Genomic DNA, 22,292 nt, shown 5'->3' with positions numbered 1-22,292 from the left:
ACGTGGGATATATATATATATATATACATACACACACAGTATATATATATACTAAGACTCAATATGCATGTGACAGGGACCAGTGTGGACTGACACAGGTGTGCCTTAAAGTCTGGGAGTGGCACTGCTCATAATGATGAGATCTCTAAAATCCCAAGTGTTCCTAAAGTTTCAAATAAAATGCATTCCTTAAACATTCACCGTATTTAAATGAGGCAAACACATTCCCATGTTTATATGTGAATGGATTCAGGTCCCAGGCTCTGATGATCAGCTGTTTTCTCTGCATGGACGCCGGGAGAGCCACCCAGAGTCCTGTGGACTGTGGTATATTGCTGTGTGTCCAGCAGGCCTGCTCTCTGCCACCTAGTTGCCGGGCACTGTCCTTGGTCAGGTGACAGTCAGACACGTCCGCAGAGCTGCAGTGGCCCTCAGGGGTGGGACCGCTCCCTTGGGCTTGGAGCAGTCTTTGCCCAGGTCTCAGGCTCTGTCCCTTGAGTTGGAGGACACTAGTCCTCCAGGAGCCCTGGGACAGGCCCCGTGAAGGTCTGCTCTCGTCCTTTGCCGTGTAAGTCGTTTGATTAGGTCCCTTGCACATCTGAGAAGCAGGGCATGCAGGGCGCAGTGAATTGTTCAGACCTTGCACAGAACCCCAAACCGACCCCTCCCAGCTCCAAACCTCTGCGGGACCTCCACAGAAGCTACCCCCGGGGCCCCGTCGCCACTGCAGGCGGCTTCGGAGGGCGCAGTCACCTCAGGCTGCCCAAGAGGCAGCCCTGGCTCAGAATCCGTGGCGTTTCAGCAGCAGGTTGGTGGGTAGATTTGCAGTGAGGAGCCCAGAGCCTCCGTTGAGGATCACAGGACCCTTTGAAACCTGTTTTCTCCATGAAATTTAAAAGCAAAAATGATCTGCATGGATGGAGGGGACCTGATAAGTATGACCTTGTTTTCGTTGGTTCTGAACATGTAGACAGACCACGTGTATGGTGATGGGCTTGTCACCGAGTGCGCTCTTCCCCGAGCACATGCAGTGCTCATCTCGGGCATCCCTGCCGAGTACACGCCGTCCCAAACACGGTGGCTTTCAACGTTTACTTCCTCAGGGTTCTGCGTCGGGCTGGACTCAGTGAGGCGGTTCCGCTGGGAGCCACCTGGGGTTTCCACGTGGCCTCTGTCATCTGGAGTTGACTGGGACTGGAGGTCCAGGAGGGTGCCACTCTCAGCCCTGGGTCCCACCTCGGCCACGGCTGGGGAAGCAGGGCCCATGCCATTGCCCCTCCCACTCTCCACCTCTCTCTCCATTCTGTCTCTCTCTCCCTCTCCCTCCCCCTCTCGTCTCACTAGCAGGGTGGGTGGCCAGACCACCCTATTGGTGACTCTGGGCTTTAAGTGTGTGCCTCGACCGGACACTGCACAGTGGTCACTCTGCCACATTCTGTTGGGTAAAGCAAGTCGTGAGGGCATCCCAGACTTGGGAAGGGAGGTGAGTCCACTTCTTTGTGGGAAGACTGACAAAGAAGTTGTGATCATCTTAAACCACCACACAAGGAAAACTGGACAGACCCAGGGGGAGCAAGGGGAGCTCCCAGCTCGGGGGTGAGTCAGGGTTGCACTCCAGGGGCTGGGCTCTGAGACTGGAGGTGCTCGGGCCTCCACCAGGCAGCAGCTGGCTCCGGGAGCACTGCACCGATTGTGCCCAGGCCTGGATGGGAAGGAGAGGGGAGGGCGTGGCACCCATTCCAAAGCAGCAGATCCAGCAGCTCCCAGAGTAAGGCAGGGGCAGGGCCCCTCCCTTAGGGGGGGCCGCACCCGCAGGCTGCTGCCTTTATGGTTAGCAGCGGGCGGTCCTGGCTCTCATGGGGCAGTTATGCATTCGTGGGCCAAACCACGTGTCCACATAAAACCCAACAGCACCCTTATAACTCAATGTAGCGCCTTCTTACATGTAATGCATCGTGACAAATGTGCATCATCTTGGTTAAAACTATTAATCGCAGGAGCACGTAGAGCAGTGCTCGGCGTGTGGAGGCCCAGTCCCCTGCTGTAGTGATGGTGCCAGGTTTTCCGTGCACGGGCCGGGTGTGGGCCTTCTGCATGCTGCCACCAGGACGCCAGCCACAGCGCTTCCAGCTTGTCAGGCTGCTCATGTGCTCCCCTCCCTCAGCAGTGTCTGTCTGCAAAAGGACATCTGAGTCGCTGTCCCCTCCCCTGCTGCCATGGCCCAGGGACCCTGAGGTAAGCAAAGCCATCCTGGAAGCCACGTCCAAGGGGGCCAGCTCCCTTCTCCTCAGCCTCCCTGCCGCTCTGCCCTCAGCCCGGCCTTGCTTGCCTTCTTTTCCGGGGACTCTCGCTGTTCCCGTGAGCTGGGGCTAGTGGTCCCCTTTGTTACTGGCCAAGCACTAAGATGCTCTCTCCTCCCGCTATGCTGCGACTCCCGTCCCTGCTCTTGTTAGTGCCGGGGCCTGGCACTCCGTGTCACCGCGGAGAACACCAGCCTGGCGGCCCCATCGTCCCTCACGCACGCTGGTTTCCAAGGCCTGTGCTTCTTGGGAAACGCGTCCGACCCACTGCTTTGGGCTGGCCCCGCAATCTGCCCACCTTCACCTGAGCTTTTAGGATGTCAGCTTGGAGGCCCACCAGAACCGCAGGGAGCAGCCTCAGCCCTTTGTCCCCAAGGTCCCTGCTCATGGGGACTGTCGCTTGTGCCTGCTGGGCACCTGCCCACCTGCTCCTTGTGGCCATGGGGTCTAAGGGCCCATGGCCCTTTCTCTCGGTTACAGGAAAGGGGCCGGAGCTGTGTCCCACTGCCAGGCGGAAGGGGTGGCTGTGGACGAGGCGGAGCAGGGGCGACCCCTGGGCCTGGGGAGGACGGCGGGCTCAGCAGCCTGGTGTGGAGACACTGAGCCACTCGAGCACGAGTCCTCCCCAGGGCTTCCGAGAAGGCTTGCTGGCTCCAGGCGCTGGCGCTGCTGCCGTCCCTCCCCGTGGGGGCTTGTAGCCTCCAGGAGCCGAGTAAGGACAGCGCGGGGCCTCAGCCTGGACTCACTCACAAAGCCCCACTTCCCGGCCGCGTGCCCCCACCATCAGAGGGGAGGCGAGTCCCTCTCACCTCACAGAGCTGTCGGGGACACATTGCCCGTGAGGTGGCTGGTCCCGCATGTGGCAGCTCCAGGGAGCGCCTCCTTCCTGGGCTGTTCACACCAGGTCGCCTCGCCCACCGTGGTCGTGAGGACTGCAGGGTCCGCCACCCCCACCGCTAGGGCCGACCAAGCGTCCCCAGTGAGCCCCGTATGTAACGGGACATTTCTAGCAGCCACATTTAAAAGGGCATAAAGGGGGAAGTAACTTTAATTTACTTCAATTTATTTTATTTAACGTGATGTGTCCAAAATGCCATTTCAATGAGTGACAATAGGGAGGTTCCAGTGACAAGGCCGAGTCAGTGTGGCCTCACACGTCAGCACGTCTAGTGTGGACCAGTCCCATTTCCCAGGCCTGGCCGCCCCCTGGGGCTCACGACTCCAGAGAGACACCCCGATGCGTGGGTGCTCCTCACTGTGGGGCTCCTCGTACCTCGAACCAGAGGCAAAAAGCTTACTCCTCAGCTTTCCACCTGGGGACCCAGAGAGCTGGCCGACTGGCCTGGCCACTGTGCTGGCGGAGGCGTTCCCCAGACAGGAAGGAACTGGGCATGGGAGGAGCCACTGCTGGGCCAAGGGAGGGGCTAGCAGGAAGGGGCGTCCCTGCTGCAGGGCTCCTGCCTATGCTGACGCCCAGGAGGCTGGGTATGCAAACGCCAGGCCTGTACAGGCTGCCAGGTGCTCCCAGGAGTGCAGGGTCACCCACAGTCTCATCTCGGGGTCACTGCAGGGCCCGGGGTCTGCAGAGGATGCAGCAGGTTGGAGGGAATGGTATGGGAAGGTCAGCCGCCATGGGAGGCCCCAACACTGCTACAGGGTCTGATAGGATGGGATGGGCACAACTGCTGTCACCCCAAATCATCCACTGGGGGTGGTGGGGACAGGGACAGGGACAGGCCCAGGTGGGGAGGAGAAAGCCTCAGCCTGGACATGTCACTTGGGAGGTGTGGCCATGAGGCGGGGCTGGGAGCAGTGTGGCCACAGCAGAGAGAGGGCAGCCCAGGCGGGGTGCTCACAGCCGTGTCCCTGGCAGGGAGATGAGAACAACAGCCCTTCCTTTTGGAGTCCGCAAGTCTGCAGATGGCATTTAATGGGCTGCACCTGGCCCCTTCGTTTCTGTGCGGAGCAGAGGCCTTGCTGGGTGCCGGGCCTCGGAGTCCAGTGTGTGGGGCCACGGCGAGCGCCACTCTGGGCTCTCCCCTAACGGCGTGTCTGCCTGGCCTCACTCCCCCTCCCCAGGGGTTTCCCAGGACCACCTCCCACAGAGACTGTTTGCACTGGAACCTGTCTACAGGCTCTGCTTCTGGGGGAGCCCAAGCTAGGGTGTTACCCCAGGGGTGCAACCAGCGCTGAGTATGCTCTGCTCACTTAGGGGCGAGGTGGGCGAGGTCTAGTTCTCAGATGCCTGAAGTCCCACCTTTGAGTTGGGGATCACAGTTGGCCCCTGGGGCAGTTTTTTAATGAAAAGGACACAGGCCCCCCATTCACCTGGTTGAAGCCTCATAAGCAAGTGCGGGGGAGGTGCGGGGCTCACGGAGCCCCTCTGCTGCCCCTGCTCCCTGGCTTCCTGGGCTCCAGGCTGCTCTCCTCGCTGCCGCTGGAGTGGACTCCCCGAGACACAGGCCAGCCATTGCACGGCATTCCCTAGGGCCCAGCCCTGGCCCCGCCCTCTCCAGCTGTGGCCAATGGCAGCATCTATCCTGTGACTCAGTTTCTTCACCTGCAGGAGCCCTGCCACCAGCTGCTCAGCAAGAGAAAAGCGAGAGAGCTCTGGACTCCTCAGCTCTGCCCTCCCGGGTGCTGGTGCTCAGGCTGCCAGTGCAAAGCTTCAGGTGGCCGCCTGCCTTCTTCCTGTGGTCTGGCCTCTGTGCACCTTTCCTTCCTCCCGTCTTCTTATAAGGACACCGGTTTTGGTGGATTAGGGCCCGTCCTCATGACCTCATTTAACTTTAAAATGTGATTTAACTGTAAAGGCTCTACCTTCAAATATAGTTCTGAGGTACGAGTTATGCAAGCACATAGCTCAGCCCCTAACACTAGGTGTGCGGCCTTAGGTTGTTAACCTCCGTGCCTCAGTCCTGCTGCAACACAGATGTAATGACAAAGTTACTGTGAAGATGAGGGTACAAAGTGTGGTCTCAAACACTTTTGCTCACACCATTCCCAAATCATTTCAACTCTGTGCACCCTTGAATGTGTTTTGTTGACAAATAAAACCTTTTCATCATAAATATAAATTGTTGCAAAGGTTGTAATTTCCACAGCATCACAAATATTGACATCTTAAAATGAAATGGTTAAATCTTTCTTTTACATCTACATGTCATGAATTTAGTAACTACCTCTGTTGATTTAAAAAGGCTCCATAAATAAGTTTTAGCTTTCAGGAGTTTTATGAGTTCCCCCCCCCCCCGAGCTTTTATTTTCACTCACTTACCTAACAAAACTTTATCCTGCTTTTTAGTACATTTTTGTTTTAAAAATCCTTTATTGATTTCCATATTATACTTCTGTAAAAGAATATGTATAAAAATTTAAATTAAATTTTTTATTTCCTTATTCCATAAGTCTCTAGGTTTTAATTTTTTTCTGGATTAAGTTATCAATATTGCACAATTAGTAATATTTGGAAAATGACTGTAAAATTAATCAAAACCACATAAATACAAAATTTAGATAAATAATTAATAATCATAAGAAGTAAAATTTTATTAGAAATGGATTTTATTGAAATGGATTTTTACTTTACTTCATATGCCCTTGTATAAATTTGGTTAGTGATAGACTTTAGCATCAATTTTATTCCTGTTTTTAATAGCTGTAAGCTCTGAAGTGCCTCGCTCAATATGAACAGAGGCTGGGATGGACCAAGTTTTCTGATGCCACTCAATACTCTAAACTGCTTCCCAGTTATAAGTCAAAGTCATGTAGTAATTTATCATCGGAAATGACTTTTGATACCCCACCCGCTGACAACTGGCTTAGGTCATCATTCAGTCCTTGTTGAAAGCAAAAGATTGGAAACCTCCCCCGGTGAAAGGTTTAGCGGCCCCGCCATTCGTCATTCACCTTCTCAACACTGGCATCAGTATTTCAAATCATCTCTTGTTTGGTGCCCACTGGCCTTTGCCCCCAGGACAGCCCTTCATAGCACAAATCAGGGAGGGTGAGGGTGGGCCTAAATTTTCTGAAATAGAAAGGGTGATGTGACGGAAGGGAGGAAATGAGTACAGTCTGTCTCAGGCGTGTTTCAGGAGGAAGAATTCTAGGAAACAATATCATGGAAGGTGAGAATCTAGAAATAGATTTCCCTAAAACCGCCCTTCCTAAGATGCCTAGGGCATGCAAACCCCAAGGTATACAAGCCACTGATCCATATAATAAGCTTGGAGTAGTGCCAGAAGTCTATGTTGTGTTCCTTAAATGCTAACTATGACTTTGTTACTTCTGTATCTATAAGCTGTCCAGTACATAGTACTGGGATGACCGTAACTGGAATGCAGAGAGAGTTTAGATACATCAGGGGGCTGGGCCAGAGAAGCCTAAAAGAGCCCCTCTAAAGCTGGTCCCATCCTGTTGGTCTGGAACCTGAACTGGTCACCTGCTTGACAGATACTCCAAATGTGCAGCTTAAACAGCCTTTTGTTTGCTCACAATACTGCAGGTCAGCATTTTAAAGGCCCTCCCTTCAAATATGGTCTCACTCTGAGGTGCGAATTATGTGGGCTTCAGCTTTACTTCTATCTGCGGTGAACCCAGCTGTGACACTTGTTTGGGCTGGGGCTCAGCTGAGCACCCAGGTATCAGCAGCTGCAGTCCAGTGGCCCATCAGCAGGGCCTGCTTTGGGGCCTCAGCTGAGATGACCTGCATCTGTTCCATGTGGAACCATCTTCTAGTAGGCTAGCTAGGCTTCTTCATGGGGAAGCAGAAGAATCCCTTAGAAGGATGGAGGAGGGAGGGAGAAAGGACAAGGAGGAGGAGGAGGAGGAGGAGGATAGAAGGAGAGGGGAAGGGAAGGGAGAAGGGGGAGGAACGGGGAGACCGAGTGAGCATGCATGCACAAATGTCGGAGCACAGGGGTCTTTTAGGTCTCTGCTTGGCTACTGTTTTATTGGCCAAAGCATGCCTGTGGCCAAGCCCAGAGTCAAAGTGAGAGGGTGTTACACATGAGTGTGGGTAGATACAGGCAGGTGTGATCACTGGGGCCATGGATGCTACCACACAACCCTGGGCCCTGTGGCTGCCCCCGCTTTACTTCTATTTGATGTGAACCCAACTGGGAGCTTAGATTGGACACTTGTTAGGCTAACTGCCTAGGTATTCTTATTTGTCCTCTACAACTAGAATCTTGTTTTTCTCAAGGAGACCTACTGCGGAGGATATCTTGCTCTAAGACTGTCTTTCCAAGGGTATCCTGTTAGTCCTGGAAGAGCACTGATCAGAGAACAGAAACCCGCTCTATAGAAAGGAGAGTCTAAATGGAAACAGGTGGCCTTGAAAAGGCCTTTTCATCGTTAAGGCAGAGCTTAGAAATTGGGTGGTGCTGTTACTCCTGGAACCTCCAGGTTAAAATCCAACTCAACCTAGCAAAAAGAATTGAATGTTTTGGACTGAGTAATCAGGAAGTCTGGAGTGTTTGGCTTCATATCTGGCTTGATCCAGGTGTGGAACAGTATCAAGTCACTGGTGTTCATGCTCTGGCTCCACTGTACTCATCCAAAGAGAAGTGTGAAAGCCCTGAGAGGTGGCTGGAACCAACATCTGGTCAACACCTGGGCACATACATCTCCTAATTCCTGGAGTATATATGTCTAAAGTAGCATTTTTTCACCATCTTTTATTTCTTTTTCCTTTCACAGTGAGAAAATATTTGGTGAAATGCCCTCAGAACAGGTAAGACTATTTTTGCTTTTACTTTCTTTAGATATTACCAAGAAATTGGTTAAATTTGTATCTTTAGTTAAAGGTCTTCATATTAGTCCACCAATTGGCCTAAAAATGTGTGTCCCGCATGCATTTGCATATTTCCAGACTCCATGCTCTGCTATCACCCCCGGAGGATCCAGAAAACAGGTGGTTTCATGCTGCCCGGCACCTGCTCTGGAGGACGGTCCCTCATTTAGAAAGGGGCAGGCAACTAGACTGAACCACTTTGATGCCTTCTTACCATAGTCACTCCCGATCTTTTCCCAACGATGCTTGCTTGTTCTCCGCCCCACTCTGCAGAACGCAGCCATTAGTAATATATGTGCTAAGATGCTAGCTTTTTAGCTGGTCGGACAAACCTCATAAGTAACATAATAGTTATAGTAAATATTGCAAACTCATAGTGTTTAAAAATGTGTGACTTTTGATCCAGGCAAAATGGCATAGGTCAATTTGTCCCTGCTCTGCCCTGCTAAGCATAAACATAAACCTTACAAATAATATGAGACACCAAAGGAGGACTCTGAAAGTTGGTTAAAGGAAAATTATGAAAACCAAAGACAAAGGAAAAAAATCTCAAAAGCAACCAGAGAGAAATAATGTATTACCTATTAGAGCAGTGGTTCTCAACCTTTCTAATGCCGTGACCCTTTAATACAGTTCCTCATTTTGTGATGACCGCCAACCATAAAATTATTTTCGTTGCTACTTTATAACTGTAATTTTGCTACTGTTATGAATCATAATGTAAATATCTGATATGCAGGATGTATTTTCATTGTTACAAATTGAACATAATTAAAGCATAGTGATTAATCACAAAAACAATATGTAATTATATATGTGTTTTCCTATGGTCTTAGGCGACCCCTGTCAAAGGGTCGTTCGACCCCCAAAGGGGTCGCGACCCACAGGTTGGCGACCCACAGGTTGAGAACCGCTGTAGTAGAGGAACACAAATTTGAATGACAACATATTTTTCATCTGAATTTATGGAGGACAGAAAGAAATGGAACCACTTTTTTCAAAAAAAAATTTTTTTTAAGTACTGTTAACCACAAATTTGATATCCAGCAAAATTATCCTTTAGGAAAAAGGGGAAATAAAGGCATTTTCAGATTAAGGGAAACTAATGAAATCTGTCACTATTAGGCTTACTTTTAAAGAAATTATTGAAATAAAAGAGGAAATCTTGGTGCATTAGAAAGGAAAAGGAATAATGGAACATAAATATGGGTAGGTAAGTAGACTATTTTTTTCCCTCATGAGTTTTAAAAATAATATTTGATGTTTAAAACAAAAATTATAAAGCCATCTGATACTCAAGAAGAGCATTATGATATTTAAAAGTAGGAAAGGTAAAGTGGCCTAAATAGAAGTAAGGTTTCCATATGTCACTGAAAGTGATAGAACATTGGTATAAGGTGACTTCAATATCCCACTACTTCATCAAGATAAGTCTGAAAGAGAACATCAAAGTAGCTGTCCCTAGTTCTGATGTGATCCCCACAGAACCCTTAGAGAAAGACAGCCATCCCAGCAGCCAGCACCAGAGGTGAGCCTCCTTCTCTCGCACCTTTCCTGCTGCTCTGTCCTCATCCCTGGCCTTGCATTGCCTTTTTCCCTAGGGTGCTCATTGTTCCCATGAGCTGGAGTTAATGGCACCAATGTGTTGCATGGTCACAGTTGGGGCAAGCATGTTTCTGGCTGAAGCAACATGCATGTGTAGTAAATAGAGAGTATCCAAAGGATGGAAGTAGATATGCCATGCAAACAGTAATAATAAGAGAGGTTATAGCTAAATTAGTTTAAGATAATAGATAATTTAAGACAAGAAATATTACAAGGGACAAAGGAAGTTTCATAATTATAATGGGTCTAAACATCAGGAAGATTCAGTCATTATAAATCTATATGGACCTAAAAAAGAGCCTCAGATACATGGAGCAAACACAGAAATTTGAAAGATAAAGTAGATGATTCTAGAATAATAGTTGATTCTAATGTTCCATTCTTAATAATTGATAGAATAGCTAGACAGAAAATCAGTAAGGGCAGAGAAGATCAAGCAATTTGACCCCACACATAAGAATGCTCTACCCAATAACTACAGGATAAATTATTTTCAAGTGTCCTTGGAACGTTCTTCAGAACAGACCAAATGCTAGGCCATTAAACAAAAATTAAGAATTCTTAGGAAAGAATATCATGGAAGGTGATGGTCTAGAAATAGATTTCCTTAAAACCATCCTTCCTAAGAATGCCTAGGGTATGCAAACCCCAGGGTATGTAAGAAATCATGCAAGGTTTGTTCTCTGGCAACAGCAGAATTAAATAGAAATTTATGACAGAAAGAGATCTGGGAAATTGCCAGATGTTTTAAAATTTAAAACAACATGTTTCTAAATAATACCTGGGCCAAAAAAGAAATCACAAGAGAAATTAGAAAATATCCTATCTAATAAAAGAGAAGCATGCAAATTGACCATACCTCCGCTATGCCCACAAGCCAAGCCCATCAGCCAATCAGAGCGACTATGCAAATTAACCCAACCAAGATGGCAGCCAGTGGCCATAGAGCTAGAGCAAGCAGGAGGCTTGGGTTGCCCCGGCAATGGAGGAAGCCAAGCTTCCCACCGGCCCTGGCCGGCTGTGGCCTCCGTTCAAGGCCACAAAGTTTCAATTATAGAAGAAAAATAAATCCCAGATACTTGCTTCCAGCCAGCCTGGCCTCTGCTCACAGAGGTGCTGAATAAAAAAGGAAAAAGAAAAAAAGGAGAGGCACCCCCATGGGGTGAGGGTCCCCACTGGGGGGCTTGACCAGTCTGCAAACAGCCATCAGCCCCTCACCCAGGCTGGCCACACCCCATGGGCACCACAGCGGGGACCCCCACCCTGATCTGGGACACCCTTCATGGCAAACCAGCTATTCCCTACCCATGCACCAGGCCTCTATCCTATATAATAAAAGGGTAATATGCAAATTGACCCTAACAGCAGAATGACTGGGAATGATTGGTCACTATGACACACACTGACCACCAGGGGGCAGACACCTAATGCAGGAGCTGCTCCCTGGTGGTCAGTGTGCTCCCACAGGGGGAGCTCTGCTCAGCCACAAGCCAGGCTGACGGCTGCCAGCACAGCGGTGGTGGTGGCAGCCTCTCCCGCCTCCTCAGCAGTACTAAGGATGTCCAAATGCAGCTTAGGCCTGCTCCCTGCTGGCAAGTGGACATCCCCTGAGGGCTCCTGGGCTGCCAGAGGGATGTCTGACTGCCAGCTTGGGCCTGATCCCCCAGGGAGCAGGCCTAACCCAGCAGGTGGACATTCTCCGAGGGGTCCCAGACTGTGAGAGGGCACAGGCCGGGCTGAGGGACCCCCCAAGTGCACAAATTTTTGTGCATCGGGCCTCTAGTTTTGAGTAAATGGAAATGAAAACCCAATATACCAAAAACTTATTGGATGCAGTGAAAGCAGTGCTTACAGAAAACGATTATGGATTTAAATACCTATATTAGATAGGAAGAAAGGTCTAAAATAAGTAACCTAAGCTTTCATCAAAAAAAAAAAACTAGAAAAAAAGTGCAAGTGAAATCCAAAATAAGCAGCATAAAAGATATAATAAAGATTAGAATAGAAATCAGCGAGAACCAAGATGGTGGCATAGTTAGACATGGCTACTCACTGCCTCCCACAACCACATCAAAATTACAACTAAAATACAGAATCACCATCATTCCCAACCGCCTGAAATCTTGCGGAATGGAAGTCCTACAACTAGAGCAGTAAAGAAGAAAGCACATTGAGACTAGTAGAAAGGGGTGGAGATGCGGAACAGGCTGGTCTGACACATTAATGACATTTTTTTTTTTTAAATCAGGAGGGCTATCTCCACTGTGGAGGCCTCCTATGAGAAGCAGGGGTTCCAGCACCCAAGCCCAGGGTTTCATAGTTGGGAAGAGAAGCCCCTGTAACTTTGGGCTGTAAAAACCAGCAGAGGTTGTGGCTGAGTAACACAGAGGCTGCTGGAGACCCAGGAAGTTCCTCTTAAAGTGCCAGAGCACAAACTTACACAGACTCACTGCCTCTGAGCTCCAGCACTGGGCAGTGGCTTTGGGGGATCCAGGGACATATAGAGAGGAACTGGATTGCCTGGCATTGGGGCAGGAACTAGGGGGCAGCTTTCTCCCAAATGGGGTGCTCACAGGGGTCATTGTTCCTATGCTGGGACTTCCCCCATTGCAGAGCTGACTGGTAGCCATATCTGAGTTTCCATCAAACTGGCTCACACTGTTCATTCCACCCTGCTGATCCTCTGAGACCCCGTCCCATCCAATTTGCAGCCACACCCAAGCTGTTTGCAGCGGCTTTTACATATAAATGGCCTTTCCTGTCTCAGGCTTCAGACTTTCCTAAAATCTCTCAAATAAGCAGCAGCTGGTGTCAGCATGCTCTTTACCTATCAATAAGAGGCTCATGATCCAGCACTAGCACCAGCCTGTCTTGCTTCACAATTTGGCCTCACCAGGGCACTTCCAAGCCAATTACAAGTAGTAGCCATCTGCAGATTGCTCTTTAGCTCCTGCTGGGTGGTCTCAGGCAGTGGCTGACTTTGCACCTCCTGGGAGGCCCCAAAACCAGTGCACCCAGTGGACAGTTTCAGACCATGCCAGATTACAACTCTACACATCCACAAATGACACATTCAAGGGGCAGAATCAGTGAGCACCAAAATCACACTGAAGCAAGTCCTGTTCCTTAGGGGTGTCTCTTGCATAGCAGCTCTTCCACTGTAGTCACAGCTGTTCCTCACAGCCAATTGGCTTGGAGGTCAATTCCTCCTAGTGATACCAACAGCAATCAGGGATCAACTACAACAAGACTGTGCATACAGCCCACACAGTGTTCACCTAGAGTGCCCAGCTCAGGTGACTTGGGAGGCTGAGCGACAGGGCCCTACAGGACACTTATTACACGAGGCCACTCTATCAATTCCAGGAGACATAGAAACTTCTATGGACATAGAAACTTCTACCTAATATATAGAAACAAACACAGGGAAGCACAGAAATGCGGAGACAAAGAAACATCTCACAAACGAAAGAACAGAAGAAATCTGCACAAAAAGAACTAAATGAAATGGAAGCAAGCAAACTACTGGATGCAGAGTTCAAAAGCATGGTTGCTCGTGGTTGATAAGGTTGCTCAAGGAAGTATTAAAGACAAAGAGAGAATTTAAAAAGCAGCAAGAGAAAAGTAGTTAGTTACCTACAAGGGAGCACCCAAAGGACTATCAGCTGATTTCTCAACAGAAAGTTTGCAGGCCAGAAGGGAGTGGCAAGAAATATTCAAGGTGATGAATAGCAAGGACCTACAACCAAGATTACTCTACCCAGCAAAGCTGTCATTTAGAATTGAAGGTCAGATAAACAGATTCACAGACAAGAAAAAGCCAAAGGAGTTCATCACCACCAAACCAGTATTACATGAAATGTTGAAGAGTATTCTTGAAGAAGAAGAAGAAGAAGAAGAAGAAGAAGAAGAAGAAGAAGAAGAAGAAGAAGAAGAAGAAGAAGAAGAAGAAGAAGAAGAAGAAGAAGAAGAAGAAGAAGAAGAAGAAGAAGAAGAAGAAGAAGAAGAAGAAGAAGAAGAAGAAGAAGAAGAAGAAGAAGAAGAAGAAGAAGAAGAAGAAGAAGAAGAAGAAGAAGAAGAAGAAGAAGAAGAAGAAGAAGAAGAAGAAGAAGAAGAAGAAGAAGAAGAAGAAGAAGAAGAAGAAGAAGAAGAAGAAGAAGAAGAAGAAGAAGAAGAAGAAGAAGAAGAAGAAGAAGAAGAAGAAGAAGAAGAAGAAGAAGAAGAAGAAGAAGAAGAAGAAGAAGAAGAAGAAGAAGAAGAAGAAGAAGAAGAAGAAGAAGAAGAAGAAGAAGAAGAAGAAGAAGAAGAAGAAGAAGAAGAAGAAGAAGAAGAAGAAGAAGAAGAAGAAGAAGAAGAAGAAGAAGAAGAAGAAGAAGAAGAAGAAGAAGAAGAAGAAGAAGAAGAAGAAGAAGAAGAAGAAGAAGAAGAAGAAGAAGAAGAAGAAGAAGAAGAAGAAGAAGAAGAAGAAGAAGAAGAAGAAGAAGAAGAAGAAGAAGAAGAAGAAGAAGAAGAAGAAGAAGAAGAAGAAGAAGAAGAAGAAGAAGAAGAAGAAGAAGAAGAAGAAGAAGAAGAAGAAGAAGAAGAAGAAGAAGAAGAAGAAGAAGAAGAAGAAGAAGAAGAAGAAGAAGAAGAAGAAGAAGAAGAAGAAGAAGAAGAAGAAGAAGAAGAAGAAGAAGAAGAAGAAGAAGAAGAAGAAGAAGAAGAAGAAGAAGAAGAAGAAGAAGAAGAAGAAGAAGAAGAAGAAGAAGAAGAAGAAGAAGAAGAAGAAGAAGAAGAAGAAGAAGAAGCCAATAAATATATATCTATCAACAATTGAATCTAAAAATAAAAATAAATGAACAAGGAAACTAATGAACAAAATAAACTGATGAAAAAAATAGAACCAAAGGTATGGAAACAGTGAACAGATTAATGAATCTCAGAGGGAAGGGGGAGAGGGGGTGGGAAGAAATTAACCAAAGACCTTATATGCATATGCATTACTTATGGACACAGACAATTAGGTGTTGAAAGTCTAGGGCAGTGTGGGAACGGGATGGAGGTTGCAATGGGGGGTAGTTAGAGGGGGTCATCTCTAATACTCTCATCAATTAAGAGAAAAAACCCCACAGAAATCAATGATATGGAAAACACTCACATACATCCTATATAATAAAAGGCTAATATGCAAATAAACTGAATGACAGAACAACCAAACAACTGGTTGCGTGCACTGACCACCAGGGGGCGTGTGTGGAACATGGCGGGCATTGGCTGCGGTGGGATGGTGGAGCAGGTGAGCGGGGGTGCCAGACCAAGGTGGGGCGCTGGTTGCTATCATTGGGGCGAGTCTCTGGTGGTTACTGAAAATTCTTTGCTCCCATGCGCAGCAGTCTCACCGAAGCTGCCACTCACACCTGCTGCTGGCACCCGGTGCTGGCCCTGATCACTCGGCTCCGTCAACGGGTGTGAGCGGCAGCTGCCGGCCCCAATCACCCCTCAGGGCTTCTCCACCTCCCCCTGCTCTTGAGGGGAGATTGGGGCTGACAGTTGCCACTTGCACCTGTAGCTGGCACTGGAGCCGCTGCTTGCACCCGCTGCCGGTGCCCGGAGCCAGTCCCGATTGCTCGGTGCCATCAGTGGGTGTAAGCAGCACCTGCCAGCCCTGATTGCCCTTGAGGGCTTCTCCACCTCCCTCTTCTCCTGAGGGGCAATCAGGGGAGCAGCTGCTGCTCGCACCCACAGACAACGCCGGCCCCAATTGCTCTGTGCCTTCAGCAGGTGCATGTGGGGTGGCTGCAGCGGGAGCGGGACTTCAGGCAGACAGGTGACGGGGGGCCACAGTGGAAGGGCTGGGTGGGGGCGCTGAGGCGGCCCCAATCACCCCTCAGGGCTTCTCCACCTCCCCCTGCTCCTGAGGGGAGATTGGGGCCGACAGTTGCCACTGCTTGCACCCGCTGCCGGTGCCCGGAGCCAGTCCCGATTGCTCGGCGCCATCAGTGGGTATAAGCAGCAGCTGCCAGCCCTGATTGCCCTTGAGGGCTTCTCCACCTCCCTCTTCTCCTGAGGGGCAATCAGGGGAGCAGCTGCTGCTCGCACCCACAGACAACGCTGGCCCCAATTGCTCTGTGCCTTCAGTAGGCACCATCAGCATGTGGGGTGGCTGTAGTGGGAGCGGGACTTCAGGCAGACAGGTGACGGGGGGCCACAGTGGAAGGCCTGGGTGGGGGCGCGATTTAGTACATTCATCCAATGCCATTTGATAAAAAAAAGGAACAACTGCTGATGTATGCTACAACATGCATGGGCCTCAAAAACATTAAGCTAACTGAGAGAATTCAAATGCAAAAAATTACATATTGTACGATTCTGTTTGTTTGAAATGTCCGAAAAGGTTACTCTGTGGAGACAGAAAATAGATTAGTAAACCTTAAGTTAGACTGTCCATGAAAAGAGAGAGAGAGAGAGAGAGAGAGAGAGAGTGAGTGAGTGCAAGGAGAGAAAAAACCTCAATTACCAAAATTGGGAAGGAAAACAAATTAGACCCTACAGAAATTTCAAGGCTCATAAGGAAATATTATGAACAAGTTTATTCTAACAAAGTAGACAACATAGGTGAAATGAAAAAAAAAATCCTAGAAAGACACAAATTACCAAAACCAATTTAAAAAGAGAACTATAATTTGAATAAACCTGTAATAAGTCAAGAAATTGAATCATTATTGATTTGTTAGCTAAAACTTTCCAACCAAGGGAAGCCCAGACCCACATTGCTTTACTGGTGAAGTATATCAAGTATTACAGAAGAAACGAATGCCAGTCCTTCCCAAACTCCTTCAGAAAACTTGAGAAAGCAGATGGTGTGGGGGAGAATGGATAAAGCACTCTTCACAACTCAATAAGAAGACGGTAAATACAATTAAAAATGGACAAAAAGATTTGCATAGATATTTTCCTAAAGAATGTATACAAATGACTCACAAGTTTGTGAAAATATGTTCAGTATCATTAGCCATCAGAGAAATGCAAACCAGACCACATGTGATGCCACTACGCACCCTTGCAATGGCTGTCGTAGAAAAGACAGTGGTGTCTAGTCTTGGCAGGGATGGGGAAGGCTGGGACCCTGTGGGCTGCTGGTGGGAATGGTAAGTGGTGTAGCCACTTGAAAAACTGTTTGGTGGTTTCATAAAACAGTAAACATAAACTTACCATATGACCCAGCAATTCCACTCATAGGAATCTACCCCAAGAGAAAGGAAAGCAAAAGGGCATACATGTCTACAAAAAGGCATACATGCGGTTGTTCATAGCTGCTGTATTCATAGTAACTGAAGCTGCGAAAACCTAAATATATTAATCCACTGGTGTATAGGTAAACAAAATTTAGTACATTCATCCAATGCCATTTGATAAAAAAAAAAAGGAACAACTGCTGATGTGTGCTACAACATGCATGGGCTTCAAAAACATTAAGCTAACTGAGAGAATTCAAATGCAAAAAATTACATATTGTACGATTCTGTTTGTTTGAAATGTCCAGAAAAGGTTACTCTGTGGAGACAGAAAATAGATTAGTAGTTGCTTAGCGATGAAGGTAGGAATAAGGATTAACTGTAAATTAGAGGGCACTTTTGGGGGATGACCGAAGGTCCTAAAACTGTATTGTAGTGATGACTGCACAACTTTATAAGTACACTAAATTTATTGAATTGTACACTTATGATCAGTCAACTTTATGGTAAGTAAATTATACCTCAAGAAAGCTACGTGTTTCTTTTTAGAGCATATGCCCCATCGGGCCTTTAGGACCGGCCTTGGAGATGTGGGGGTTGTGGCTGCGTGGCCAGAGGCTGGAGAGCAGCCTGCAGTGTTCCTGGGGATGCTGAGATCGCTGTCTGGGTTTCCACATTAGCACACGGTGCCAGGGGTCGGGCCGCTCCCCTCCCCTCCCAGGCCCTCTCCTTCACCTGCCCCGTTCTGAGCTGGTGCTGACCGAGGCTGGAAGTACAGGCGAGGGCATCATCCCAGCCTGCAGGCGCTGGGGTTTCATCCCCTCCAGCCCTAGAGAGGTCAGGTCTGACCGCAGTCCTTAACTGCTGTCCCCTCGACCAGCTGGTGCTGTCAGCAGGACTGGTTGGGGCCTGAGTTTAGCTCTCCCCGTGGGCCTGACTTCTGTTGGGCCAGCCCACAGACCTACCTGCCTCTGGAAAGCCTGCCTGTACTCCACTGCACCCCCGAACCCTGAAGGGGCCAGCCTGCTTCTGCAAACCTGGAAATGGGCTATACTGACTTCCATTGTCTGTACAGATTAGATCCTGATTAGAACCTCATGCGGATTGGACTAGATTCAGCCCAGGTCCTTGTCATGGTACCTCACTGGTGACAGTCAGGCTGTGCCTCGGCTGTGTGCTCCCATCCCTGTCCGGCCCGCGGCTCCAGATCCTGGCTCTGTCATCGGAGCTGTGGCAGTGGGCAGCGGGGACCCTGGCATCTCAAGGTTTGATCCAGACAAATGTCCTCTTGGTCCTCTAACCACTCCTCCGAAGGGAGAATGGCAGAGAGCACAGGGCCAGGGCCACGGGCCAGGAGGACCCTCAGGAAGGGCCGCATGCTGGCTGGAGCCTGCAGTCGCTGGTGGGCCTTGTCAAGTGCCTGGGCGGGAACCTGAGGCTCTAGAGCAGCGGTTCTCAATCTGTGGGTCGTGACCACTTTGGCGGTCAAACGACCCTTTCACAGGGGTCGCCTAAGACCATCCTGCATATTAGATATTTACATTACGATTCATTACAGTAGCAACATTACAGTTATGAAGTAGCAACGAAAATTTTATGGTTGGGTCACAACATGAGGAACTGTATTTAAAGGGCCAGAAGGTTGAGAACCACTGCTCTAGAGAATTCCATGGCTTGTTGAGAGAAGTCAGCAGAAAGCAAACAAGTCTCATCCTGAGTGTGTCACCCATGAAGTCGGAGGTTGCCCTGACCTTCAGGCCTGGAAGTGCTTTTTCCCACGGTCCAGTGTCCTGGAGCAGAGCCGGCCCAGGCGGACACTGCCTCCCGGGAAACAGCTCTGAGCAGCGGCCTGAGACGTTCTCAGCCGCCCATCGAAGCAGCTTTAACCAATGCACCACGTGCTGCAGCTGCGATGGGTCCCCACCCACCACACACCAGTGGGCTCAGACGCCTTCCTTCCTGCAGGTCATGTGCAAGCCAGTTGCCGCGAGAATGGACAAGGGCACGGAAGAGGCAGTTCCCAGCGGGGGCATCTCCTGACCCTTAGTTTGACCTCTTCTTATGGGTTTGAGATGACAAAGTATTTGCAAGTGGGAGAAATTACACGATGTTACCTGTGCCGATGGCAGCTACAGCTGAAGTGAGGCAAGCCTTCTGCAGGCTTCCGGTGCGCACTTTCTCACACACAGACGGCAGAGACTCTGTGTTGGGTAAGTCGCAGGACAGCTTCTCTGTGCTTTCGAGCTTAGTTGGAAGCATTCTGCAGTCTTTTCTGAACCACCACATATTTTTAAACATACCCCAGCAATCGAAGTATGGGATCTAATTAATAAATGATTCACTCAGGATCTTAGAATGAAAGCAGACTTAGAGTGTCAAAAAGAATCCAAAGCGATGTGCCCTGCAGGCAGACGTGTAACTCCCCGCTCTATTGGTGTAATATCACATTAGTGTTTGTCAGTCATTGTCATGATTTAATTTTATGGATATTGTAAGGTAAATTGTAAGGAATTTAATTTTATCAATAAATAATATCATTATTAAGTATGATATCAAGTTTTATTCAATGTACCTATAGTTTAACCAAGACTTAAAACTTTAAGTAAAGTTTATTAAGTTAATTTTAGGGAACGTTGTGCAGTGAAAGATGTAGTGTCGAGGATTGAGAAAGATATGTTGAGATGGTTTGGACATATAGAGAGGATGAACAAAAGGAGATAGATGAAATAAGTATACAAGACCAGTGTGGATGGGAGAGTTGGAAGGGGTCGACCTCAGCGAACGTACCTCAATCAGAGTGAGGACATTTTTAGTAAAGGCCAGCTTAGGAGTTCCCTAATTAAGTTAATAACAATGTACCTACCTATATAGTTTAAGTTTAAAAAATTTGGCTCTCAAAAGAAATTTCAATCGTTGTACTGTTGATATTTGGCTCTGTTGACTAATGAGTTTGCCGACCACTGCCCTAGCGCATGGCGCTGTTGGAAGGATTAAATGAGTTAGTGCCTGGTGAATGGTGAGATCCATGCAGATGGCTCTATTATTATTCAGTCAATACTTATGAGTGAGTCTTCTACACAGGACGCTTGTAAGGCCCATAGAGCAAGGATGGAATAACACGGCCCATGCCCTTGAGGTCTGTGTCAAAGGGGAGACCCAGAGAGGCAACATCATGGCAGCACCTTGGAGGCCCACAGAGCTGTCACGGGCACCCAGAGGAGGTGCTCCTAACGGCCTCAGGGTCTGGGGGTGGGAGGGGAGGCTTGCTGGAGGTGAGCTGCGGGCCCAGCATGAGGGTGAGTGTCCCAGGAGAAGAGGACTGGCGCGGGCAGACGCAGAAGCGGGGAGAGAAGCAGAGCAGGGAAAAGGCCAGGCTGGAGGGACGTGTTCCTGGGAGTGAAGAGCCTGGAGGTTTGGGGCAGAGCAGCAGGAAGGAGAGGCAGGAGGGTGGCAGGGCCGGGTGCCCAGGGCTGGCAGTCATATTAACATCAGTAACCAAGCCTCACTTTTATTCCATCCACGTTCGGGCCACAGTGCTGAGTGCGGACACGTGCAAGCCCGTAAGTGGGTGCTGGGACGGACCCGTTCGATAGATGAAAACTGGCATGAGAGTGGATGATGCTGAGGTGCCCTCCCAGGGAAGCGTGGGGCAGCCAGGGTGCCCGCCCAGACCACCTGGCCGCAGAGCTGACGCGGTCCCAGGTGTGCATGGAAGCTTGGAGCCCGTGTGAATCATCACACACAAGCCAGGAGGAGATGCTGCGGGAAGTCGGGCAGTGCAAGGAGCAGCAGGAAGGGCGTGGCTGGGTGTGGGCGCGGCTGTAGGTGGGGGTGGGGGAGGGGACGACTGCCAGCGCCCTGCATCCAGGACTTTGAAAGCCCAATGGGCTCTGGTCACAGTGATTTGCAGACACCCCGCCATGGTGTGGCTGTTGTTGGGTTGTTTTCACCCGAGTGTGTGCTGATTGCTTCCCTCTGTCCACATTCCCTGGAGCAGCCAGGTGGCGGGGTGAGGACGGGTCAGCAGATGAGGCATATGTCTCCAGGCCTGTCTCCTGCTTCCCTGACATCACTGATGCCGTCATCTTGTCCCCACCCCACCCCACCCAGCTCAGCGTTCTTCTTCCCCTGCCCCAAGGGGGCCAGGCGGGGAGGACGGGCCTGTGGGGCCTGGTCGCTGGTCTGCTGTAACATAGAGAACAGTCCACCTGGATTTGCTGTCGGTTTGTGCCGTGCCCCCTGCAGCTTCTCTGGGATGTCTCCCCTCCACAAACCAGGCACCAACTGGCCTAGTCTCTCCCTCAGGGCTGTCCTGAGGGCTCAGCGAGGGGCCCAGCTGTGGCCGATGCCTCAGGGGCTCCCGGTGGCCGCACCTGCACTCCAGACACCGGAGGTGTCAGGGATTTCTCTCCCTCCTCTCAGAGCCTGCAGGGCGCAGACTCTCTCCCCAGAGAGCCCGTGCAATGCCGACCTGGAGAAACGGCTGGTCCTCTGCCCACTTCTACCCTTGGACTCCAGGAGACAGTTAGCAGGTCTCCCCTAGGAAGGGGAGCTGCTCACCTGGGCGCTGTCGTGGGTGGCCAGGGCGACTTCCATTCCTGGCTCTTTCCCGGGCCGTGCTGTCCCGGTGCCGATGTGCCCTTAGGCTGGGCCTGCCTGCTAAGGGGAAAGGCGGCGGGTCCATGCACCCCCAGCCTCAGAGTCATCGCCTCCCTCACTGTTATGTCTAGAGGGTCAGGTTGTGCTGAGCTGGGGGTGGGTTCCAACCACCAAGACATGAGGCCTCAACCCTGTGGGTCAGGGTGATTCCGGGCAGATAACCCATGAGCTCTCCCTGCCCTTACTCTTCTGCCCAGGACACTGCGTGCAGCCACGGGATGTTAGTAACACCTCCCTGCCGTGCCAGTTAGCACTCAGAGACTTTAACTTCACACACAAAACCCAGCCTGGCGAAGCCCGTGTGCCCAATGCCGAAGCTGGCAGGGCCTAGCAGCACAGCTCTAACCAGAGGCCCAGCAGGACCTTCGGGCATGTAAACCCTTCATGATATGAGGCCACGGGAGGCTGTGGACAGGGAGACAACTCGGCGACCCCTCACAGCGGAGCAGCTTTTATTGTGATGCTGTTCAGAAGGTGCATGCAAAAGAGTCAGAGGCTGGCCTGGCCTATGTTGCTCAGTGGTTTGATTCCCGGTTAGGGCACATGCCCCAGTGGCGGGCTCAATCCCAGTAGGGGGCGTGCAGGAGGCAGCCAATGATGTTTCTCTCTCATCAATGTTTCTATCTCACTATCCTGTTCCCTTCCTTTCTCTCTAAAAAAAAAGGTCAGAGGCTGGAGCAGCACGAAATGCATTGTGACCCCCAAGGTCTGCTGGTCCTT

At 49.5% G+C, this 22,292-nt stretch overlaps 1 protein-coding gene across 1 annotated transcript in view; it reads left to right on the top strand.

Moving 5' to 3' along the window:
* The window catches only part of VSTM4 (V-set and transmembrane domain containing 4), a 72,407-nt gene that overhangs the window by 12,744 nt on the left and 37,371 nt on the right, over positions 1–22,292 (top strand). Inside the window, exon 4 of the mRNA XM_014534923.1 lies at positions 8,001–8,034. Coding sequence (XP_014390409.1) covers positions 8,001–8,034 — 34 coding nt within the window. The remainder of the gene's footprint in view (positions 1–8,000; positions 8,035–22,292) is intronic.

This window comes from Myotis brandtii, unplaced genomic scaffold, assembly GCF_000412655.1.
Source record: "Myotis brandtii unplaced genomic scaffold, ASM41265v1 scaffold1003, whole genome shotgun sequence".
Taxonomy (NCBI): domain Eukaryota; kingdom Metazoa; phylum Chordata; class Mammalia; order Chiroptera; family Vespertilionidae; genus Myotis; species Myotis brandtii.
This window is presented reverse-complemented; position numbering and strand designations above follow the sequence as displayed.